Source organism: Nannobrachium achirus (genome assembly GCF_963921795.1).
Source record: "Nannobrachium achirus genome assembly, chromosome: 10".
Lineage (NCBI taxonomy): Eukaryota > Metazoa > Chordata > Actinopteri > Myctophiformes > Myctophidae > Nannobrachium > Nannobrachium achirus.
In genome coordinates this window covers 43,804,045-43,825,479 of record NC_137819.1, presented here as the reverse complement: position 1 = coordinate 43,825,479, position 21,435 = coordinate 43,804,045, and the positions used below count along the sequence as shown (strand labels likewise).

Genomic DNA, 21,435 nt, shown 5'->3' with positions numbered 1-21,435 from the left:
GTTGGCTAATTGTGTCTAAAAATACATATTTAGCCACTTATACGCATGCCCCCACCCACTGAAATCAAAATCATTGCTAAAACGATAGAAAGCAGTAGATTAAATCATTTTAACACACATCTTTTCTTTTTTCTAATTACAATCTAAAATATGAACCCTTTGTTGTAAAGAAACAATATTTAATGTTCATGCATGTAGTTGTACAATACATGTACTGTAGGCCTATTTGTTGTTATAGGTTGGTTTGCCATTACGTGACCCCAAAGCAAAATGTGTTAATACAGCATCACAATCATCTTAACCACTTTATCTATTTATCATAGGCTATTCAAAAATACTGTAGCATGTGTGCTTATACATCTACTTGTGAAACCTTTTTTGAAAAAATATCAAAAATATTTGGAACATTCTGGGGGTCCCTGGCACAAAACATCTTCGGATGGGGGTCTGCAGCCAAATACATATCAATTTGGGGGTCCTTGGCATGAAAAAGGTTGAGAACCACTGCATTAAACAACATGTAACTGAGCCTTTACTGATATGAAGGTACAATGGCGAGTGATAAACCTGCAGCCTGAGCCAACCTTGACTGTAAGCCAACACCACTAGTATAAGGATACAAGGGATATCAAATGACACATTTTACAATGTCATTTTCTGTAATTATAGCTGGCATCACTACAGCTGCTGGACAATACAGGTTCTGGAACACACCCAAATCTCCAGAATTGAAGTGGGACGATATATGACTTATACCTGCTTAATAGGGTGATTAATAAAAGCAAGAATAAGGCATTATTCATTGTAATATGGCTGCTGTCTTTTGACTATAAAGTGTTATCCTCCCTAGCATGGATTTATCTATTTATTTAATATTATGCTGATGTTTTCATTTGTAATGTAAGTAACTAAGGGTCTCCCAATTTGTAATAATAAACTGCTATGTGCTACATGTGTTCAAAACATCATTTTAAAAAGAATATGGCAGCAATGTCATGTATACAGTGAAATGTAATGGACCAAACATGCCAGACCACAGGTATGGTGCTTTCAGAGCTATGTCCCGCTAGCGACCCGAGCAGTTACAGCGCTTACTTCTTTATTTGCCCTTAATTACATTATATTTGCTAGCGTGCAGCCTTCCTGCTGTGCTGTGACCTCTGGAGCTCGAGTAAGCTGGAGTCCTGCTGACTTGTTTCCACTGACAGGGCAAATATACATCCTCTCCCAAGTCAATCCCTTCATCCACGGAGCATAGTCTCCTGGGTGGGCAGAGGAGAGGGGGGCTGGGATTTTTGCCTGATATTAGTCCAGGCCTGGGGCCAGCACACAGGGGGGATTTAGAAGGGTAAACCTCTGTCTTTGATGCCTGCTCGAATATCCGTGCTTGACACATTGAAACAAGGGATGTTGGGGCGAGTAGAGTGATCCAAAAGAGATGCTACCTCTGACCTTTGCTTCAACAAACACCGGGGGAGAGATTAAACAGGGAGGAAGATGGACTCCGACAATCATCGGCTCCACATGAAGCGGAGGAACAAGCGATGATATTCCATCACATGATTTCTCTAATTTGCAGTTCATATGCCCAGAGCAGAAAAAACACAAAACATTTGTGCACGTTAACATAAACAGCAAGAGTGCAATTGTATCATATCATTGTTCATTAACATTTTATTTCCATTGGTGGGCACAAAATGCAAAACCATTCCTTCCCATTTTCTTTTAATCATCACTTATTACCCTGTTGAAATCGTAATGGCTCAATCTATGAATTACCAGAGTGCCACACAAAGACACCCTCAGAGAAATTCCAAGTAAACAGTTCATATAAATTGAGACGGGGACCTGCGGAGTCCCAGATCATTTTAATGTGAGGAATGGTATTAAGGACTTGTTTCTTTTTCTGCGGTTTAATACAGACTCGAGACTCCTCTTATTAAAAACAAGCGGTAAAGGGAGCACGTCTGCTGGACACCTGGGTAATTGGCAGTGGTGTAAAGTAACTAAGTACATTTACTTAAGTACTGTACTTAAGTACACTTTTGAGTCGTTTGTACTTGAGTAATTTCAATTTTCCAATACTTTTACTTCTACTCCACTCAAATCCAATCCAATCCAATCAAATCCAATATTGTACGCTACATTTATTTCAAAACGTTATACTGGTTACTTTGTAGGTTTTGATTATTATTACAAAACATGCATTGCACTACAGCAAAATATACATTTTGGCCATTCGAAAATAGCTGATCTACAAGCTCGCAATGCGTCGCAATTTTGAGCTTGTAGATCTGCTATATCAAAAGATTGTTATACATTTCATACTTTCATACTTGAAAAAGGATATTCTACAAAATGAGTATTTTTACTTTTGGTACTTTAAATACATTTTGATACCAATACTTTTGTACTTTTACTCGGGTACATTTTGAATACCGCACTTCTACTTCTAACAGAGTACATCTTCATTGCAGTATTGATACTTTTACTTAAGTAAAGAATGTAAGTTACTTTTTCCACCACTGGTAATTGGAGGGAAGCTGTCATCCCAGGCGAGGCAGCAAGGTGTACGGCTGTCAGTGTGGCGTCATGTCAGACCCTCCGCGCTGATAAAACTGACACGACTAATTGACGTCTGCCGTCGCGTCGCTCAAAGAGACCTGCGTGTGCACCGGTTGAGCAGCTTCCCTCTCTGATTTGTCTTCTTTCTCACAACTCTTTTATTGATATTTAAAAAAAGGCCCCCAGGGAGACATCGGAGAGGAGGCGCAGCGAGGGAAAAGTTGTAAAACTTGAGTTGACGGTCCGCCATTAACCACATGCAGCTGAATATTGGCTGGTATGTGTGTGCGTGTGCGTGTGTGTGTGTGTGTGTGTGTGTGTGTGTGTGTGTGTGTGTGTGTGTGTGTGTGTGTGTGCGTGTGCGTGTGCGTGTGTGTTTAAGCAAGGTGGAACAACGGCTACATTGCGTGGGCTCATGGGAGCCGTGGCGTTTGCCAATGGATCTGAGCACTTACAAAAATTAGAAGTAATGATGCACATAAAGAGTCATCAGGGGGAGCGCTCTTACTGTTTAAAAGTAACTTGCAGTGGTTATCACCTCAACTCAAGACAGCGCCTATCAATTCATTCTTCTTCTTGACAATATCAATAAAAACTTTTTGAGCGGTGCCAGCCGCTCCACCATTAAGTCTGTCGGTCCATTTGTCTGTCCATATGTATGAGTATGGCCTCAAAAGCTGCAATACCGCTGGGGGACCTGTGGCGCTGTTGAGCAGCCTAAGGCACCGCTCACTCTCACACTGGGTGTGATGATTAACCTAAATAATAATAATGTGAATAAAGTTACCAATAAGTGGTAAAGTATAATTGTACAGGTACATGTTAACAACGGCTGTGTGGTATAAGGTCTCCCTGCTCTATAGTGAGAAATGTAGATCCTGTGATATGTACGATCTACTGGTTGAGAAGTGGTACTGCCTGAAAGTCAAAATTCTATTTCAGAGTGCAGTTTTAAAGCGCAATGCCACTTTGGTAGAGGTTTCCGTTGGGTTGAGCTTGTGATGATGGCATTACATCTTGCTTAATCAGGGGTCATTGCCTTGCTGGCTTGTAGTGGACATTTTTGCCATGGACATAGGCCTACAAATGAGGCCTACAAATGAGTGGACAATAATATTACCAGAAACACACAAAAAGCTAAAGCCATAAATTACCTTTACAGGTCTGTAACTCTGAGAGTCCACAAATTGGTTATGGGGGCCTCGGAAATAAAGAGAACCACTGTCCTAGTTGACTTGTGTCATAGTGTCATAAATCAGTGGCATACATCTTGTGAAGAAAACATGGAGACTGATATTCGGTAAGTGGGTCTTATGATCAAAATAAGTACATTTATAATGTTATGTAAAAAAAAGTCTGGCATTAAAGACATTTCTGTCAAATATCGTAATATCAATTAAATGGAGTTGACGTGTTTTTTAATGGTAACTTGTATAATTGCAATATTACACTCAAGGGTGTGCTTTACCATAGTTATAGGCACTTCAGCGGAACTTTGCTCTGCCTTGTTCCTGCAGCAACGCTGTTGTACCGGCTATAACCACGGTAAAGCACACCCTTGAGCTCTCAAAGTTAGGATTAAAGTCAAAATCACAAGACACTGTACGGACTTATTATTATAATTAAAGAAAAATGTCAGCTTCCAGTGACTTTACTGTTTTAAGATCCGTTTATGGACCTGCAGGTCTGATGTTTTTTCTTAAAAACAACTGCTGCTATTGGTTTTGTGATTGGAGTAATATATTAGCAGAATTTGCTTTGTTTGTGATTGCTTATGCATGTGCAAAAAGAGTGACTTTGAGACCTGTTGAACCATGCAACGTCAGTCAAGGCGTAGACTATTTTGGATTATTAATTTCCAATCATCGGAGCAAAGGAGCAAGACACCCCGCCAATATTTGTAGTTACAACACATCAAGGTTGTGCCAAAGTGTGTACTTTAAGCAGCACATGGGACTGACTCGTGACTCCCAGATTGGATCCTGATGAGGAGGCAGTGAGACTGGGGCTGCGGTCAGGGAGATGAGGAAGGGAAGTATAGAGAGAGAGAGGGGGGGGGGGGGGGGGGGGGGTTATGATTTATCTGCTTGGAAATGGAATCAATGGCTTTCTTTTGATTTGCCTCCTCGGACGGTGATGAAGTGGAACAGGGGTGAAGTCAATACCCTCCAGTCCTCTGGCCTGACCGGGGATGTGCACTGGAACATACAAACGCGGACGCTCTTTACCCTTTTAAGGTCCGGCTCCTGCGGGCGTCTGCCTAAACGGCTGCTGTGGCAGTTCACTCTCCTCCGGCCGGGGCCACTTTGACAGAGGCTTTGATTAATTACTGTGGAAAGCAGGTCGGGAACAGGAGTGACTAATGACCTACGTATAGCTGTTGATTTAATCAATCAAGAAAAAGGTTTTAACCTTGCCAATACTTGGATGAGACAAGAGTACACACACGCGCACATACACACGTGTATACACAGAGGCACGCACGTAAAGGGCGCGCACACACGCACGCCGGTGTGAGTGTGGTGATCCATAGACATTAAAACTTCCATACAGTAGTAGACCATAAGGCCTAGCGACTCTGCCTAGAACTCCAGTGGGATCCATAATAATGCTGAAAGAACCGGCGGACAGGTCACCTTCTGATTACCAGACAGCCTCTCAGGACACGGCCGCCTCTAATTGCAGACTGGCGCAACATTTGACCATTACGGGTCCGTTTGGTTACATTTCTACACTCTCAGAGTTAAGGGGGTTCTTGCAAATAAAAACATTTGAGAACCATGTTCTAGTGGACTCTTAATATGCCATTGTGTCGTAATGGCATAAAGTAAATCAGTGTCATACATGTTCTGAAGAAAATCTGGATTTGGCATTCAGTAATTGGGTCTTATGATCAAAATAATCATAAAGAAAATCTAAAATTTGCCACGGACAAGACCAAGTCTTTGCCACAGACACACTTGTCCATGTACAGAGTCTACAGACATATTGATGATGACCCCTGCTTGGAGATTGTTCTCGGTCTCTAATTGAGCAAAGCATTTAGATCAAGGGTCTTCAACAGGGTGTCCGGGACCCCTAGGGGGTCCTCAGAGTTACTACAGGCGGTCCCCCAAATCTTTGAGTGATAGAACATTTTTTTCCTCCTTTTTTATATTAACCACTTGAACCCTAGCGTCCATATTCTGAGAACTTTAGCCAAAAATAGCAGATCTACGGTACAAGCTCACAACCCCTCGCAGCACGAGGCGTTGTGAGCTTGTAGATCATCTATTTTCGGCTAAAAAGGGAAAAAGAGCAGACTAAGTACAGAGTGAAAGGTCAAGTTTATTAAGTATTGACGGTTCAAGGGGGTTAAATATCTGAAAACACAAATTGACATGAATCCAAAATACACTGATGATCGTGCTGTCAACCACTGAAACTATATGGAATCTATGAACAGGTTGTGGGGGGTCCCTGCTCCATCTCTCTCTCAGCTAAGGGGTCCTTGGCCTGAAAACGGGAAAGACCCCTGATTTAGATACTGACCTGCGAATCTATATGCAACTTGGGGATTTAAAATGAGCAATGCTGTTGCATCACGACTCTGTTTATCAAATTGAAACTGTGCCCGAGATCCGCTGCCTGCCAACACATCGTAGGCCAGGGAAATAATGGCCAACTCTGATTATCACTTCACACTACTGGCTCACTTCAGTGTTGCTTTTAATTATAATTTTAATGAGCTAAAACAAAAATATAAAGTAAGCTATCCTTCCAACAAGTGGCCAATATCACTTGATGAGTGTTATGAGCTTGCTACCATAACTGTCGTTTGCTACAGTACAACAGTTAACAGAACTGTTGTTGTTGGATAGAGTTTTAGCAAGTATGTATGGAGAGAGGGCGAGATCATTTAGCGACCTACAACCGGGTCGCGACGTGGTCGGTAGTTTTCAGCGACCGGGTCGCAAAATCGAGCGACCGGGTCGCTAAATGGAGCGACCGGGTCGCTAAATCACCGACCGCGGCACTAAAGCGAGCGACCGGGTCGCTAAATGGAGCGACCGGGTCGCTAAATCACCGACCGCGGCACTACAGCGAGCGACCGGGTCGCTAAATCGACCGACTGGGACGCTAATTCCATCGACCGGGACGCTAATTCCACCGACTGGGACGCTAATCCAGCGACCGGGTAGGTAAATCCATCGACCGGTGGTCGCTTCCACCGACCTACTAACCCTAACCCTAACCCTAACCCTAAACCTAACCTCAGTAACCTTACCTCAGTTAGGCTAACCTGCCACGCAACCTCCCGACCGTTACCTCAGTTAGGCTAACCTGCCACGCAACCTCCCGACCGGGTCGCTAAATCACCGACCGCGTCGCTAAATCACCGACCGAAAACCCCAGAAAACGATGGTTTAGTGACGAAAAGTGATGAGTCATCACCTTTTGTGGGCGTTTTCTGGGGCCAATGAATGTTTTTTGTGCAAAACAAATGCTTCCAATGGATTCAGCATCATGACAAACCCCTAGTTAGACCCCTCACATCCTACTTAAAGCAGATTTCTTTTCTGGGTATTTTCCTCCTATATAGAAAGTCGATGGGAGCCCAACTTGATTTGGCCACTGTGGGTATTTGCCATGAGCAGATCAGGGTAGATTTTTTTTATCCTGGCTAGTAGACCTAATTTCCTGACAGAATCAGTTGAAAAACTAAATAATACAATTTTGTCCAACCTCTGCCTTATATTTATCGGACTAAGCTCAGCGCATGCGAGAGAGCAGCCCTGTATATTATTACTAATGGTTTTAGGTCGTTATTTGTAGCATTTTTATTTTTCAAGCAATTAATTGGTCGATTACTTACAATGACCATGCAGTCAAGTTGCTCTCAATGAGAGCGTCTGCTAAAAGCCTACAATTTGTTGCGATGGAAGGTACAAATATAATTAATAGGGGAAGTTATTCCCACAAGATATTCTGTGGAATTCAATAACAGTTAAATTAGGGGAACACCTGCACCTCTTTCAAGTTCCAGACACTTTAGTACTGTATGTACAGTAGTACTGGACATACAGATCTAACACATTTTTAAAAAGTACTACTCATAGGCCTACATACTGCTCAAAGAAATGAAGAGAACAAAATGTTCCCTTAATTTATTTGACTTTATTTGAGTACAATACTCAATACACTTTCTGCTCAAAGAAAGCTCAAAGAATTAAGTGAACATTTTGTTCCCTTCATTTCTTTGAGCAGTTTTAGTATGTAGGCTTATAAGTAGTACTTTTCCACACGCAAGATCTTGACTTGATAGGTTGCTCTTAGACAGAAATCCTGAAGAAATAGGAGAGCAATACGAATCTAAAAGTGAAAACAAATAACTTTAAAGAATAAGAAATCTGAGACAGTGGGTCAAGTGCCTGTTTAATTGCAGTAGTATCTGAAAAGAATCTGTCCCAACTGTGTGCTTTATCTTCTAATATACTGTAAGACACAGATAGACGAAGTACTCACAGTACTTGAGAGTACAGATACTTCTGGTCAAAATGTACTCCACTTGTAGTGGAGTCTCCAAAGCTCATTCAAAATGTTACTCAAGTAAGACTAATAAGTATCAAAACAATGTAATACTCAAGTAAAGTAGGCCTACAGATCCTCAGAATCTCTACTTAAATACAATAATCAAGTAAATTTACTCTGTTACTATCCACCACTGCACTGCCTGCCACTCTTTCAAGCTACGTCGCAACGCAATGGCCGACGTACGCTCCATATGCGGACAGTATTTCAGTGCAGTGCGGATGAGCTCAACCCTAACAGAGTCAACAAATAATTATATTCCACAGTGCAGAAATGTAGTTTTGTACTCATCAGTCATTACATGTAGAATTTACATATAATTTAAATAACTCATAAAAAAGTGACTATTGGGAGGAACTATACTTAATAAACCAATGAATATTCAATGGACTACTAAAAGCCTCACTTCCACCTTTGACTGTAAACGTGCTGACTGTACATACTAAAATATACAGCGTCACAGAAAGCACTCCGGGGCTTGGCTTACATAATGTTAATGGATGTTCAGATTGAAGTTGCTATCGCTGAAGATCTATAGTATGTAACCTGCCATAGAATAAGCACTTAATAAATGATGATGTACCACTTTCCCCCTGGAATTCACCATTATATACTTCATTTGGCAGATGGTGCGAATAATTGTAAAGTTAAACATTATCATATATCACAATTTCCGTACATGCTGTCAACTCAATAAAATGAAAACACAAGCAGTAAGGTTTATTAAAACACACATTCCTGTCCCGTCATGGTAGTAGTGAAAAGGAAAAAGTTGAGGCACATTAGGTTTTATATTTTATTCCAAAACCTTCAAAATAAGTTTCAAGTTCAAGAAAGTAGAATAAGCTTAGACACAATGCAAAGCATCATATACAGACGGATAAAATACATTTTATATATTGCAGACAAGCCATGGTGGGTCTTACATATGTACAGTATGTATGTAAACTTTTATGTACAATCTTTTTTACATTTACAAAAAGATTTGTTTCTATTTTTAATCTTTGTATATTTATATTTATATATATTTATATATATATATATAGAGATATTTTTATATACTCCCCACTAGCATTTGTACTACAATAATGAAAAAAAGAAAAACATTTACAGATATGTCAATCCATTTTTCTCCTCTTTTTATATTACAAATGTATTTCCATAAAAATATATCTCTATACAAAAAAAAATGTTTTTGTTCGCTCGCACATTTCTCTTTCCACAGAGATGTTCTTTCCTTCAGTTCTCAGGCTCTCGGCAGTCTGCTCATGTCCATGTTTGTACGCTTGTTAACAAACAACGCCTTTTGGTCAACAGTAAAACATTTCTGCTCCACTTTTGCCTTGCTCTGTTCATTTTACGTTTTTTTCCCCCTTGTTGAGGCTTTGAAAGTCCATGGTACTTTTGCTCCGGCGCTAAGGGTTGTGTTGTTATGAGTGGTCTTTCTGGACAGATCCAGTCGACAGATATAAAACAATGTAATATACAAGGAAACAAAGGAAATAAACAGCCCTGGTACAGTATATTGGTTTTCTTAAAAGACAAATATTCAGGAATATAGGGATGTATAATCTCATATAGTCTGCAATAAACATTTCTCTGTAAATAACCTTTGCTATGTTATACTCTGGATAAACTGGGCGTTCTCTTCTTCATTCCCAGGTTAACACATACTGTATTGGCTTCAAATTGACATAGGGCCTATGACGGAATCTGCAGTTTCCACTGAAAACAAACAGAGGTGAGGGACTGGGATAGGGGAGCTTTAAGTGAAATACATTCAATAATAGCTCCACACAAATGTCGATGATTTGACCACAAATCACAATCGTGGGGTGAAATCCATACATACCAGATGTGCATGAGACCATTATGATGTGGTGAAATGAGAAGAGACTACATGGATAAGAATGCCACATGCAGTCACTGATCACTGGTCGACATGCAGCAACAAAATGGAAAGTCAGTGAATAAAGATGAGTCTCAATGTGACATGAGGTGTGACAAATAGACCTACGGTACAACATGCCATTCATTCCCCTCCTCCCCACAGCTTCTGGTGAATAGCGTTAGAGTTGTGGTTCTACATGATGTGAGACAAAGTGCTTCTGCTGGCGGTGCCACTCTTTCAGGAACTTAAAGTGATGGAGGCAAGGGAAACTCTTCGGCAGCTGAAAGTTCAATCAGTCAGGACGTCGCGCCCCGAATGATTCAAAGGGCCGAGACCTACACAGGGGCCCTGGAACATGCCAGAGACACTGGGCTGAATTACATGGCATCCAGTTCCTGGTGTCTAAAATGTCTTTGCCCAATTTGGAGACTTTAGAGCTGCACTGTGTTGTAAACAACATAGATCAGATCACACAGTGGCTGTTTAGATCTGATAACTCAGACAGACTGTAGTAAGGTATTTGGTTGTTAAACAACTGCTAGGCTTTAACTGCTAACTAATGAGTAGAATAATTTATGTTCCAGCTACTTCAAGGGGACAAATCCTTCTTAGTCCACATTTAAGCTAAATAATAATAAAGCTCTATTGAAAATGCTCGTGCTTGGTATTGGTGAATACTTGAAATGAAAGCACTTGTACCCAAATTTGTCATGTATTTTCAATCTTATTAAGGGGACCGGGAGGCCAGGTGTCATGGGGCCCATGATTTCTAGCTGTGCCCCTGCGAGGAGGGGAGAGCTCAGAGCTGTGTCTGGCTGATAACAAAAATGAACGGTTTCTGTCTTAAAATATGCAAGGATAGCTGTGTATGGGGGCGGTTGCTATCACAAAAGACTTTCGCTTTCGCTTACAGCCTTGGCTCCATCCAAAATTCACTCATCTACATTTTCAATTCAGTATTTCACTTTTTGCTCAGGTCTTTCAAGTCTAATCCAGTTGGGGAAGAAATTTAAATATTTTGACAGCACATTAAGTGCACATTTTCTAGATCTATATAAAAAGAAAAAACCTGTGCAACTATTGAATCCACAGGAAGTAAAGTTTTGTGACATCATCCTAATTAATTTGCTTTGATCCAGATTACTTGGATCGTTTTCTTTGGCTGAAAATGTACACGTTTGAACACCTGCACACTCACACCCATACAAGCGAGCGAGCACGCACACACACGCACACGCACACGCACACACACACACACACACACACACACACACACACACACACACACACACACACACACAATCCCTTACTAATGAGCATGTCACTTACTCTGGGAGAGAAAAGGAGATGGAAGAGAGACAGTGTGAATAATTTGAGATGATCTATGTCTGCTGGATCAAAAAGACATTGCAAAAACCTCCCTGCTTCCTCTGTAGGGGTATATGTGTGTGGTGTACTTGTGTGTGTGCCTGTCAGGGTGTTTACAGGCAGAAAGGGATACGAAGGAGAAAGGAACATGGCAGTCATTAGTGTTGGAAAAACTTTAGTGAGCATCGATCAGCAGCTACGAAATGCCAGCCAGTTCAGATGAAATAAAATATCAGGATGAAAAAGTAAGCAGAATAGCCATGTTTGTTGTGTGTCCATTGTCCACATGCTTAACCAAGGCACTGTAATGAAGTCAGTGGGAATGATTTTGGCCTTTGCAAAATAATTTTATATTTTCAAAAACCTGTTGCTGGAATGGAAAAAATCATTCCAGCAACAAAATCAGCTTCTATGGGAGGCGTGGGAGGGGGAAGTGAGGTAGAGAATAGAGAGCAGGAAATGAACAAGTAAATAAGGCTCCAGTTTCAAGTTTCTATTATAGAGATGCACAGCAAAAGTTAAATTAACCAGTTAAGCCATATATACTTTCTTTGTCATAAGACGCACAAAAAAAACAACGCGTCACATCGTGAAGTGTTAGCAAATCTTTTGCTATATTTTTTAAACATTTTGGAAAATATTCACGTATAGGTAATGACTTGCCCAATATAGGGATGCAAGTGTTAATGTGGTTAACATTGGTCTAGTGCTGTGTAAAAATGGCTCCCTCCTGCATGGGAGTTATTGGGACGTCTTGTCCTTTCGCGCTGGCAAAATCAGATTAGCCAGTGAAATAGTCAATTCAGCTTCACACAGGGACGGGGCGACATGTTCTCAAAGTTGCCGTGGGAGGAGAGGGAGGGGCTGAAGTGAGGTAGAGAGCAACCGTAGCAGAAAATTAATAAGTAAATAAAAGGTGACGATCGCCTGGCTCACACATATACAGGGTAATCCAGGAGGAATTGATGGGAAACGGATAGAAAAAACAGTGATGTACAGTTATGTGAATTGAATGGCTTTGAGATGATGTGAATGCAAGCGCTCCTCTCTCCCCACCAAAATCTCTGGGGTAATTCAATCATTGCCTTTTCCATCAATTCACAACCAGAGCGGATGCGGGAGCGATATTGTATCTGCACTGTCGAGATAAGCCAGAGCTTTAGAAGTAATAAAATTGTAAAAGCAATTACCAAGCCGGAGTGAAACGGATTGAAAGAACAATACGGTGATTGGTTTCAAAGGCTCTGGATTTGGGAAAAGAAATTATGTAGGTGATTTTAAGGCCTTTATTGGAAAACACATTGGTAGCGTGGTTGAATTTTTAACCTGCATGAGCGCTTGCTTTGCTGTCGCTTAAATTTGCATCTGTAGTGCAGATCTCCCATTGATAATGCAATGTGCCATGAAATATCCATGCAAGTCCTTCTCTCGTATAGTTCACAGAAGTGCTACACTATCCTAAAACAGAGAGGGAGGGACATATGTCAAACAACACACATGGCAGCCCTAATTATTATGGATGTATTAGAAGGCTAGCGTCAAGCACAGGCAAACCTGACAACCCATCCTCTATCCTCCCAGTGATAATGGAAGAAGAGAGACTCCCATACTGTACATGTCTGATGTTAATGCGAAGCTGAAATGACATAAAATTGCATGTAATGGCTCAATTTGCGGCAGTGAAAGTCTAGCATCACTCATTTGCTGTTGCACAACACATAGGACAACCACATGGATGATGCTATTCAGAGAAAATAGCTGGAAAAGGCATCAATGCTGCAATTGCATCACCGTCGCCTTATTTAGACAAATAGCATTCCACTGCTTGCATACACCCACACGATGCAAGAGTCGTGATGTTTTGAAGCTTCTGTACACGTTCAGCATAATTCTATTGGCAATGTATCTGACATGTAATCAACCAACTGAAGAAAACGCTCTTTAACCCCCGGCCTTTATTTTGCATTGCCACTGTGGTAGCATTCCTACAGATGTTACCAAATATGAGTGTAATGCAGCTGCCATCTCTTGTGTTACTTTCGAGGAATTGAAATGTGATGCGTGCGGCACTGGAGGCATAAACACCATTTTCCAATCATCTGCTTAACTCTCAAATACCGGGAACGCGCCCGAGTCGCGTTAGATTTGAACCACTTTAACCATTAGTTTATGCTTTAACTATTGAAAAATAGCAGATATACAAGCTCACAGCGCGGCACCGAGTGCCGCGCTGCGAGCTTGTAGACCTGCTATTTTTGAAAAAATCGTGAAAATGTGTGCAAGTCTTTGAATATCTTTGACCCGATCTTTGACCCGACTTCTATATCCTTCCTCTAAATCAGCTGTTCTCAAACTTTTTCATGTCAAGGACCCCCAAAATCAAGTCTGCTTTGAAAATTATATATTGAAAAGTTTGCACACATTCTCTCACATTTTTTCAAAAATAGCAGATCTATAAGCTCGCAGCGTGGCACTCGGTGCCGCGTTGTGAGCTTGTATATCTGCTATTTTTCAATAGTTAAAGCATTCAATAATTGTAGGCCTAAATGGGTTAATCATCTCCAAATCGAAGCGCACCTGAGTGATTGCTGCACAAGTGACGGCTCTGAGGGAGCCTGCCGCGACATTTCCACGACTGGCTAGGACAGAACAAAAAGCTATGCAGCTTTAGACAAATGAATGAAGCTGTTTGGGGGAGGGGGGAGGGGGTTGGAGAAATGAAACACAAGCCAGCAGGGATGACTCAGTACCCGTCGCATTCGGTGGTTTACATTCATACAATGATTAAGGGTGTTTGAATGTGACAAATCTGTCATCCTGGTTCACCCTAAGGCCAAGTTTAGGGAGAGTATTATGCATATTGGTCTGAGGGTAAGTACATAATTGTTGAACAAATTAAAATATACTGTAGGTGGAGGTGGATTTAGCCTTGGAGAAAACAACAAAAATAAAAGGCTGACAGTGAGACTGAGAAATTTCACTTTTTCCGATAATGTTTTGAGACTATGGGGACAAAAGAGCAACTTTTTCAAGAGTAACAGTCCCAAGGCTTTTGTGTATCCCTGGAGGGATGTCACTACCTTTGGCCCAGCCCATGCCATTTTATATTCCTCAAAACATGTGTGGCATGAAGGTAGTAACTGACCCCTGCATCATGCGCGTAGAGAGAGCAGAGCGAATCCGAAGAGTCCTGTCTCTTTATTTAACAGTGTCCATTTAGGTGCATCTCCTTGAAAGGTGGCTAGAACTCATCTAGCCACACTCTCTGTTCAGTGTGAGTCTTGATGCAATGCAACAGCAACAACAAGAAAAAGAAAATCCCACCAAGACACAAAAATGTCAAGTGATTGCATGTGGATTCCCGACAACGAAAGAGAGAGAGGACGAAAGTTTGATGCAGCACCGGAGACCGCTGTAACCATGGGTTCCTTCTCTCGATGGTCCTATACAGTACACTCGACTTCTTGATAGAGACTACATCGATGTATTGATGTCCGTGGGATCCTTGTGGATGTAATATTTCTATGCCCTGTCTTCAGCTTTTAAAAAAAAATGCTCCTTGCAGAGAGGGGGAAATGCCAGCACACGCTGAATTATCTGTCTTGTGTCTGCTTGAATCTTTGGGGATGTAGTGATAACAAAACAAAGATAGACAGGAGATGCTTTGGGGCAGATTGCTGATGCAGCCACAACAGATGTGTGTATGGGAGCACACACACCCACGCACACACGCACAAACGCACAAACTCAAACACACTTTCTCTTTGCAGCTTCACTAAGTGCTTTTTTCAGCCTCAGCTACCTATTAACCCCTGCTCCAGACACAGCTGCCTTAGCAAGCAGAATTTCCTCCCTGCTTTAACAAAAAAGGACTGTTGAGAGCAAAAAGTATCCGTGTCTCCAAAAACAGCCTCCAAAACACATTGAACAAAAAATTCACCCTCAGCAACAGGTTCGCAGCCTCCAATGAAGCTGGTCAGGGTAAGAAACAAAGAAGAACAAAAAAAAAATTGCCCATTCAAAACTCCAATGAAAGACGGAGCCGTCCATTGCACAGTTCACTCGCGGATGTCGGCTTATCTACGCTGCTTTCTTTGCTTAGAGCTGACCAGAAAATAATTCCTTTGGGTTTTGGCATCGGACAGTAAAGAATAGTCATCACAGCATCGCTCCGCTTGCCAGCTGCATTTCTCCGGTGGAAGCTATTCCTCGGTATGGTATGGAGACATGACAAGGAGACATGTAAATATACGACAGAAGCTGTTGACGGTGTCCGGGGACTGTTGTGTTGTCTTGACGTGGCTGTCTTTTTTTCTCTCCCCCTTCCCCTCTCTCTCTCTTTCGTCAATTTGTTTGCCATCGCAGGAGATGTGAGAATGTATTGAACATATTTTGGCGAGTAAAGCCCGATTCAGACTTAGTTGCACACCAGTGTCGCGCGCCAAAAATAGCCAGTCTACGCCAGCCAGCTCACAACACGGCGCTATGCCACGCGGCAGTGACGCGTTGCGGGCGCGTAGATCGGGGCTATTTTCGGGCGCTACACTGGCGCGCCACTAAGCAGAAATCAGGCTTAAAAATAAGCCTTCTCTCTTCCCTGTTCCCAGGGAACCGTGGGTGTCCTCTGTTGGCAGGCAAGCAAAGACTGGGCGCCCTTCTCTTCCCCTGGCTGAATGGAAGATGAATGCAGGGGTGTCAGGGATGCAGGGGAGGGAGGAGAGATGATAAGACGTGGGGGGAGAAGGGCAAGGGCAAGAGAAGGCAAGGGGAAAAATATGTTTTAGGGGAAGAAGTGGTAAGAGAGGTTGATGATTGGGCCACAGGGGAATGCATGAAAAAGTGAAAAACAGGGGGGGGGGGGAGGTAAAGGTGAGCAAAAAAGGAATGGAGGGATGGCAATGGTGGTGGGGGGAGAAACAGAGAGCACAAACACAGGGAATCCCATTAAAGTATTATCAGACACACCAAGCACCACCATTTTCAACAGTGCTTTACTTGCAATTCCATAACTAAGGAAAATACACTATCTCTGACTTTTTCCAATAGAACACAAAGCAAGACCAAGCGTCTTATGGAGCCGCATTAATATGAGAGACGCAGATAAGGCGAGCAACGTAACGAAAAAAGAAATCAAATCACAAATGACTTCCCGGTGCGGCTCTCAGAGTGTGGACTTGGGAGACTTTCAGACCTTTAGAAAATCCTTGAGGGATATGGTATAAAATATTTAGTTAGAAATTGGATTCTGACAATCTGCTTGTTGTTGCTTCAGCAGTTTCCTGCTTCTGCTTAGCTGACTGAGTGTCAGTCTATTTGGCGGGATAAGCGGCAGGACGTTGAAGGCGGTAATACACTTTTAAAAGGCGCCTCGCTCCTATTCTTAACAAATTGTGCGCGGCCAAAAGGAGCCCCTGGCAGAAGGCTGGGAGGGCCTGATATCTTGCACATCTAAAGCTATATATCAAGCCCACACATATCACAGTTAGCCAACTTGGGAGGCATGGGATTCTTACCTGGGGAGGAAGTGGCTGCTATACCGCCGTGCACACTGTGCTGACAGTGAACTCTGTCTCGTTGGCCATGATGTCCGTGGGCTGGATGTTACGGTCGTACATGGGGTTTTCAAACGTGGCCCGTCCGTTGGTGTTCTCGTGGCCCACGTAGCCGTTGAATGGGACTTTGGGTCTTCTTCTGAGACAGAAAGACAAAATGAAAGAAACGTGTTAAAAAGTGTCATTTTCAATTAATTTTAAGATTCGTTTTTGGGCTTTTTGCCTTTATTGATAGGACAGTAGACTGACAGGAAATGGGGGGAGAGACGGGGAGTGCGGCAAAGGTCGTCCGGATCGGGAATCGAACTATTATATTGGATCTAGTTGAGCTGAAATGAAAAGTTTTATTAAATACTACAGAGTAGTTTTAAAGGGATAGTTCACCCCAAAAATGCCTTTTTTTATCGATTACTCACCCCATGCAGACTTGAATTCAAGCCAAGGATATTTTTTTGTTTTTGTCACATTCCTAAGACAATTTGAGGAGACTCTTTGTGTCTCCATAACAAAGCAGGTGCTTTGTGTCTCCAAAGAAAACCACTGCTGGTTTTAGCCTTGCTAAAACGTTTTTTTTTGTTTTTTTTTGTTTTTTACATTTTTTGGGTGAACTATCCCTTTAAAGCTGTACTGTGGGAGCTGCTCAACTAGTGGTCAGTAGCGGTAATGCTTTTTTCGGCCATTTTTCGCCCGGAGTCGGCCGCCGCGATCACCTCCGCCTCGCTGATACGCATCCGTAGAGCTGTCTCCCGTCATTTTTAGACCAGGATTGAGGGAGTAGCAGGCAAGATTCCTTCACCAATGTAAACACAGTTGCTGAGGGAAGCTACTTCCTGAAGAGACAGCAAGACTCGCTGTGATTGGCCGGTGGTGTATGATCTGCGCTGTGATTGGCCGGTAGTGTATCATGTGGGAGATGACATTATTTTGCCGGGAAATACAGTCCCTGTCAAGGCTATGTAGAAAACATAATAAAGAAAAGGCTTTTGGGGCTGAAATTAACGGAGTGGGTGTTCTAAAAGTTTAGCGATTTAATAGTTAGGACAATTTTAAGATTTGTTTTATTAAAAAAGTTACGTGTGCAGATCCGTCACACTGTTCAACTTACCTGTGTTTGTAGAGGTACAGGGCGAAGCCTGCAATGATCATAGCTATGAAAGGCACTAGGATGGCTGCTGCCACTGAGCTACTGTTGGAGGCAAAGTTGTACCCGGGGTTGTCTCTGCTGGGGTCTAGGCTCTCTAGAGGAGAGACAGAGAAGAGAATGGCCCGTAAGTCACGTATGGTAAGCACAGTGATGGTAGAAGTACTCAGATCAATCCTGCAGTGTAGATATACTCTGTAACAAGTAGAAGTCAGATACTCAAAATGTGCAGATATACAAAGTACAAAAAGTGAAAGTACTCATTGTGCAGAATGTGCTATTTCACAAGTTCAAAATGTATAAAGAATCTTCTGAAAATAGCCGATCTTCAAGCTCCGCTATTTTCAAACGTCCCAAATAATATAGGCTATAGGGTAGTTAGCGTGTTTTGGAATTGTTGAAGTAAAAGTATTGAAAATTGTAAATACCGAAGCAAGAAAAAAATACCCCCAAAAATTACTTAAAAACACAGTACAGTACATGTACTTTGTTACTTTACACCACTGAGTATGTATAATATTATGCACACTGTATATCATTATTTATCACACACTCAGCGTGCCCTGGGTGAGGGGAGTGTTCAAAGGACTGAGAGTGTACTGATTGGTCAACTGCCCGAGGGGTTATACGGCCTATCAGAGCAAGCCGAGGTCATAGCTTAACAAGGGATCCTACTGTTGTTGTCGGGTGGAAACCTTGTATGTCCAAAACCGTTTGTTTTGTTTATCATTTTAAAAATGATTTAAACTCGTGAAAATTGCCGATCTGCAAGCACACGACGCCTCGCGGTGCTAGGCGTTGTGTGCTTGTAGATCTGTTATTCTCACTAGTTTAGTGCGACAGTCTTGTCTGATGAAGCAGGGCTTTACTTTACCAAAAAACGTACCAATTTGGAACTTGGAGAATACGAGGTTTCTGCCCGACAGTGACGATACAGTAGCTGACAGTACAGCGCAACTTAAATTCCACGATGCGTTGAACTGGCACCGAAGAGACCTCAGTATATGAAGGAAGGTACCATGACAACCATGGATGGTGCATTCTGCTGTGGATGGTTTGGACAAATTCGTGGCTGAGGGAACACTGGAGTACTGAATATACGTGCAAAGGAACCAAATTACAGAGTAAAACAGCAACCTTTGAAGGGTTACAGAGAAAGAAGGCTGCACCAACAAAGGTGAGGCATGCCAGCAACACCTTCTGTGTTCTGAGCCAACCGTCTCTCTTTGAGAGAGAGAGAGAGAGAGAGAGAGAGAGAGAGAGAGAGAGAGAGAGAGAGAGAGAGAGAGAGAGAGTACAGCATGGACTTTTTGAATCACAAATGAAAGAAAACCAAGGAGACCATATATAAAAAAATGGGGAAAAAAGAGAATGCATCCACACTAAGATTATATATTTTTCTTCGTCCAAGAAACATCAAATTCCATTCGAATGACTTTTAATTATTTACACGAAGGCCCTGGCGGCTATGTTTCAGATTTACTTTCCAATGGAGGGTGGGGCGTCTGCAGCAAGTAACCACAGGGAGAGAGAGTGATGGCCCACCTGTTCATCAGAGAATGCCAAGAAATCTCCAATAAAGTCCAAGTGACAAACAATGAGGAATTCAATTAGCGGGCTCTGCGGTGGCGGGCCAATCAGCCCCCTGCTGAGTGAATGCGTGCGTGCAAACACTCGCAGCTGTGTGAGCCCCATAATACATGTACAGGCACACAGTACACACTAGGGATGGGACGATATGAAAATGTCATATCAGGATTATTGTGACAAAAGAAATCGCGATTTACGATATTATCGCGATAATCAAAATCCATTATTCATTCTGGGGCAGAACATTTGCTAAAAAATGGCAGATCTATAAGCTTTTTGGCAAAGACATTTGATAGAGAGTGAAAAAAAGACGGAATCAAGTAGGTATATTATAACTACCTTTTACCAATTATAGAGGGTTTAAGTGGTACCGGATATGCAGCTCGGCAAATAAAAGGTGAATTGATCCCAGTGCATGATGGAGGAAGATATCACGATAAATTAAATTTCCACAATACGATTATCGTGAGTGGTTTTTATCATGATAAACGATAATATCGCGTATCGTCCCATCCCAAGCACACACACACACCAAGACTATGCGCGCATATTATTGGTGTGTGTGTGTGTGTGTGTGTGTGTTGTGTGTCTTTAAAAAAAAACTGAAAAACACACCTACGTGGCATTAAACACCGGCAAAAAAAGGGAAGAAAAGCGCAAATTGAATAGGACCATTTCCAAGACACACACTCGCTCACGCACAAAACACACATGGATGCTCTGGCACCAACCCCAATCGTCTACATTAATAAAGAACTGTTTGTTCCATCTGTGTGCAGTGGCGGTGTGAAGGTGTGTGTGTGTGTGTGTGTGTGTGTGTGTGTGTGTGTGTGTGTGTGTGTGCGTGCGTGCGTGCGTGCGTGTGTGTGTGTGTGTGTGTGTGTGTGTGTGTGTGTGTGTGTGTGTGTGTGTGTGAGAGAGAGAGAGTTGTGTGTATGTGCACGTGGGCTGACGAGGCAACTCTTCATTTCTAGGGTAATTTCACATGTGCCAACTTTACACAATGTACACAAAGACTTGTGAACACGTAGCGACTCTTAGCAGCAAGAGTGACTTAGCACGGAGGCTTAAGTGGGTCAACGTATAGGGCTATGTTTGGGAAACACTACTCGTAGGAACGCACTTTGTTAGTTTGAAGTTGGCATTAGCAAAATAAACACTTTCACGTTGAAAGCACTCTGGGAACCCATTCAGTAAAAAAAGAACACTCTGAAAAGCTGAATCTGTCTTGAGAGATTACTTCTAAGGGTAATATTTATAAGATTAATGTCCAAAATCCCTCAATGTCCAGTTTACCAGCACTGCCACCAGAACAGAATAGAGTTCAGTTCATGAATAAGCTGTATAGCTGTAATTATGCCAGGCTGATCATAATCATTCCACAATTCTACAATTTCAACAATATCAAACAATGTAATTATAATATGAATATCTTTGCCAATGCCAGAGGTTTTAACTACTACCATTTTAACTACTACTACTATACTTTGTTGACTGGGGTACCCCTAGGACAATATATTTGCAGGTAGATAGGCCATTTCCACTCATGTTGTGAGTTTGTAGGTTGGCTATTGTGAACGAATGTTCACCCCAGAACAGGGACACTAGGGTTCATGTTAAAGTTCTCCTTCTCTCTTGGCACCATTTTATATACAGTATGTGACCTTATTAAACCGTCACCATCACCATACAGTACGTCCTCTAGGCTCCCAAGGTGAAGTCTATCTGACCGTCTCTCTGTTCAATAAATAACACAG

At 42.1% G+C, this 21,435-nt stretch overlaps 1 protein-coding gene across 1 annotated transcript in view; it reads right to left on the bottom strand.

The window, feature by feature from the left end:
- The window catches only part of csmd2 (CUB and Sushi multiple domains 2), a gene marked incomplete at its 5' end in the record, with an annotated part of 568,918 nt that overhangs the window by 61,104 nt on the left and 486,379 nt on the right, over positions 1-21,435 (bottom strand). Inside the window, 2 exons of the mRNA XM_080735514.1 lie at positions 16,909-17,086; positions 18,053-18,185. Of these exons, the coding sequence (XP_080591640.1) occupies positions 16,927-17,086; positions 18,053-18,185 (293 nt within the window). The 3' untranslated portion in view covers positions 16,909-16,926. The remainder of the gene's footprint in view (positions 1-16,908; positions 17,087-18,052; positions 18,186-21,435) is intronic.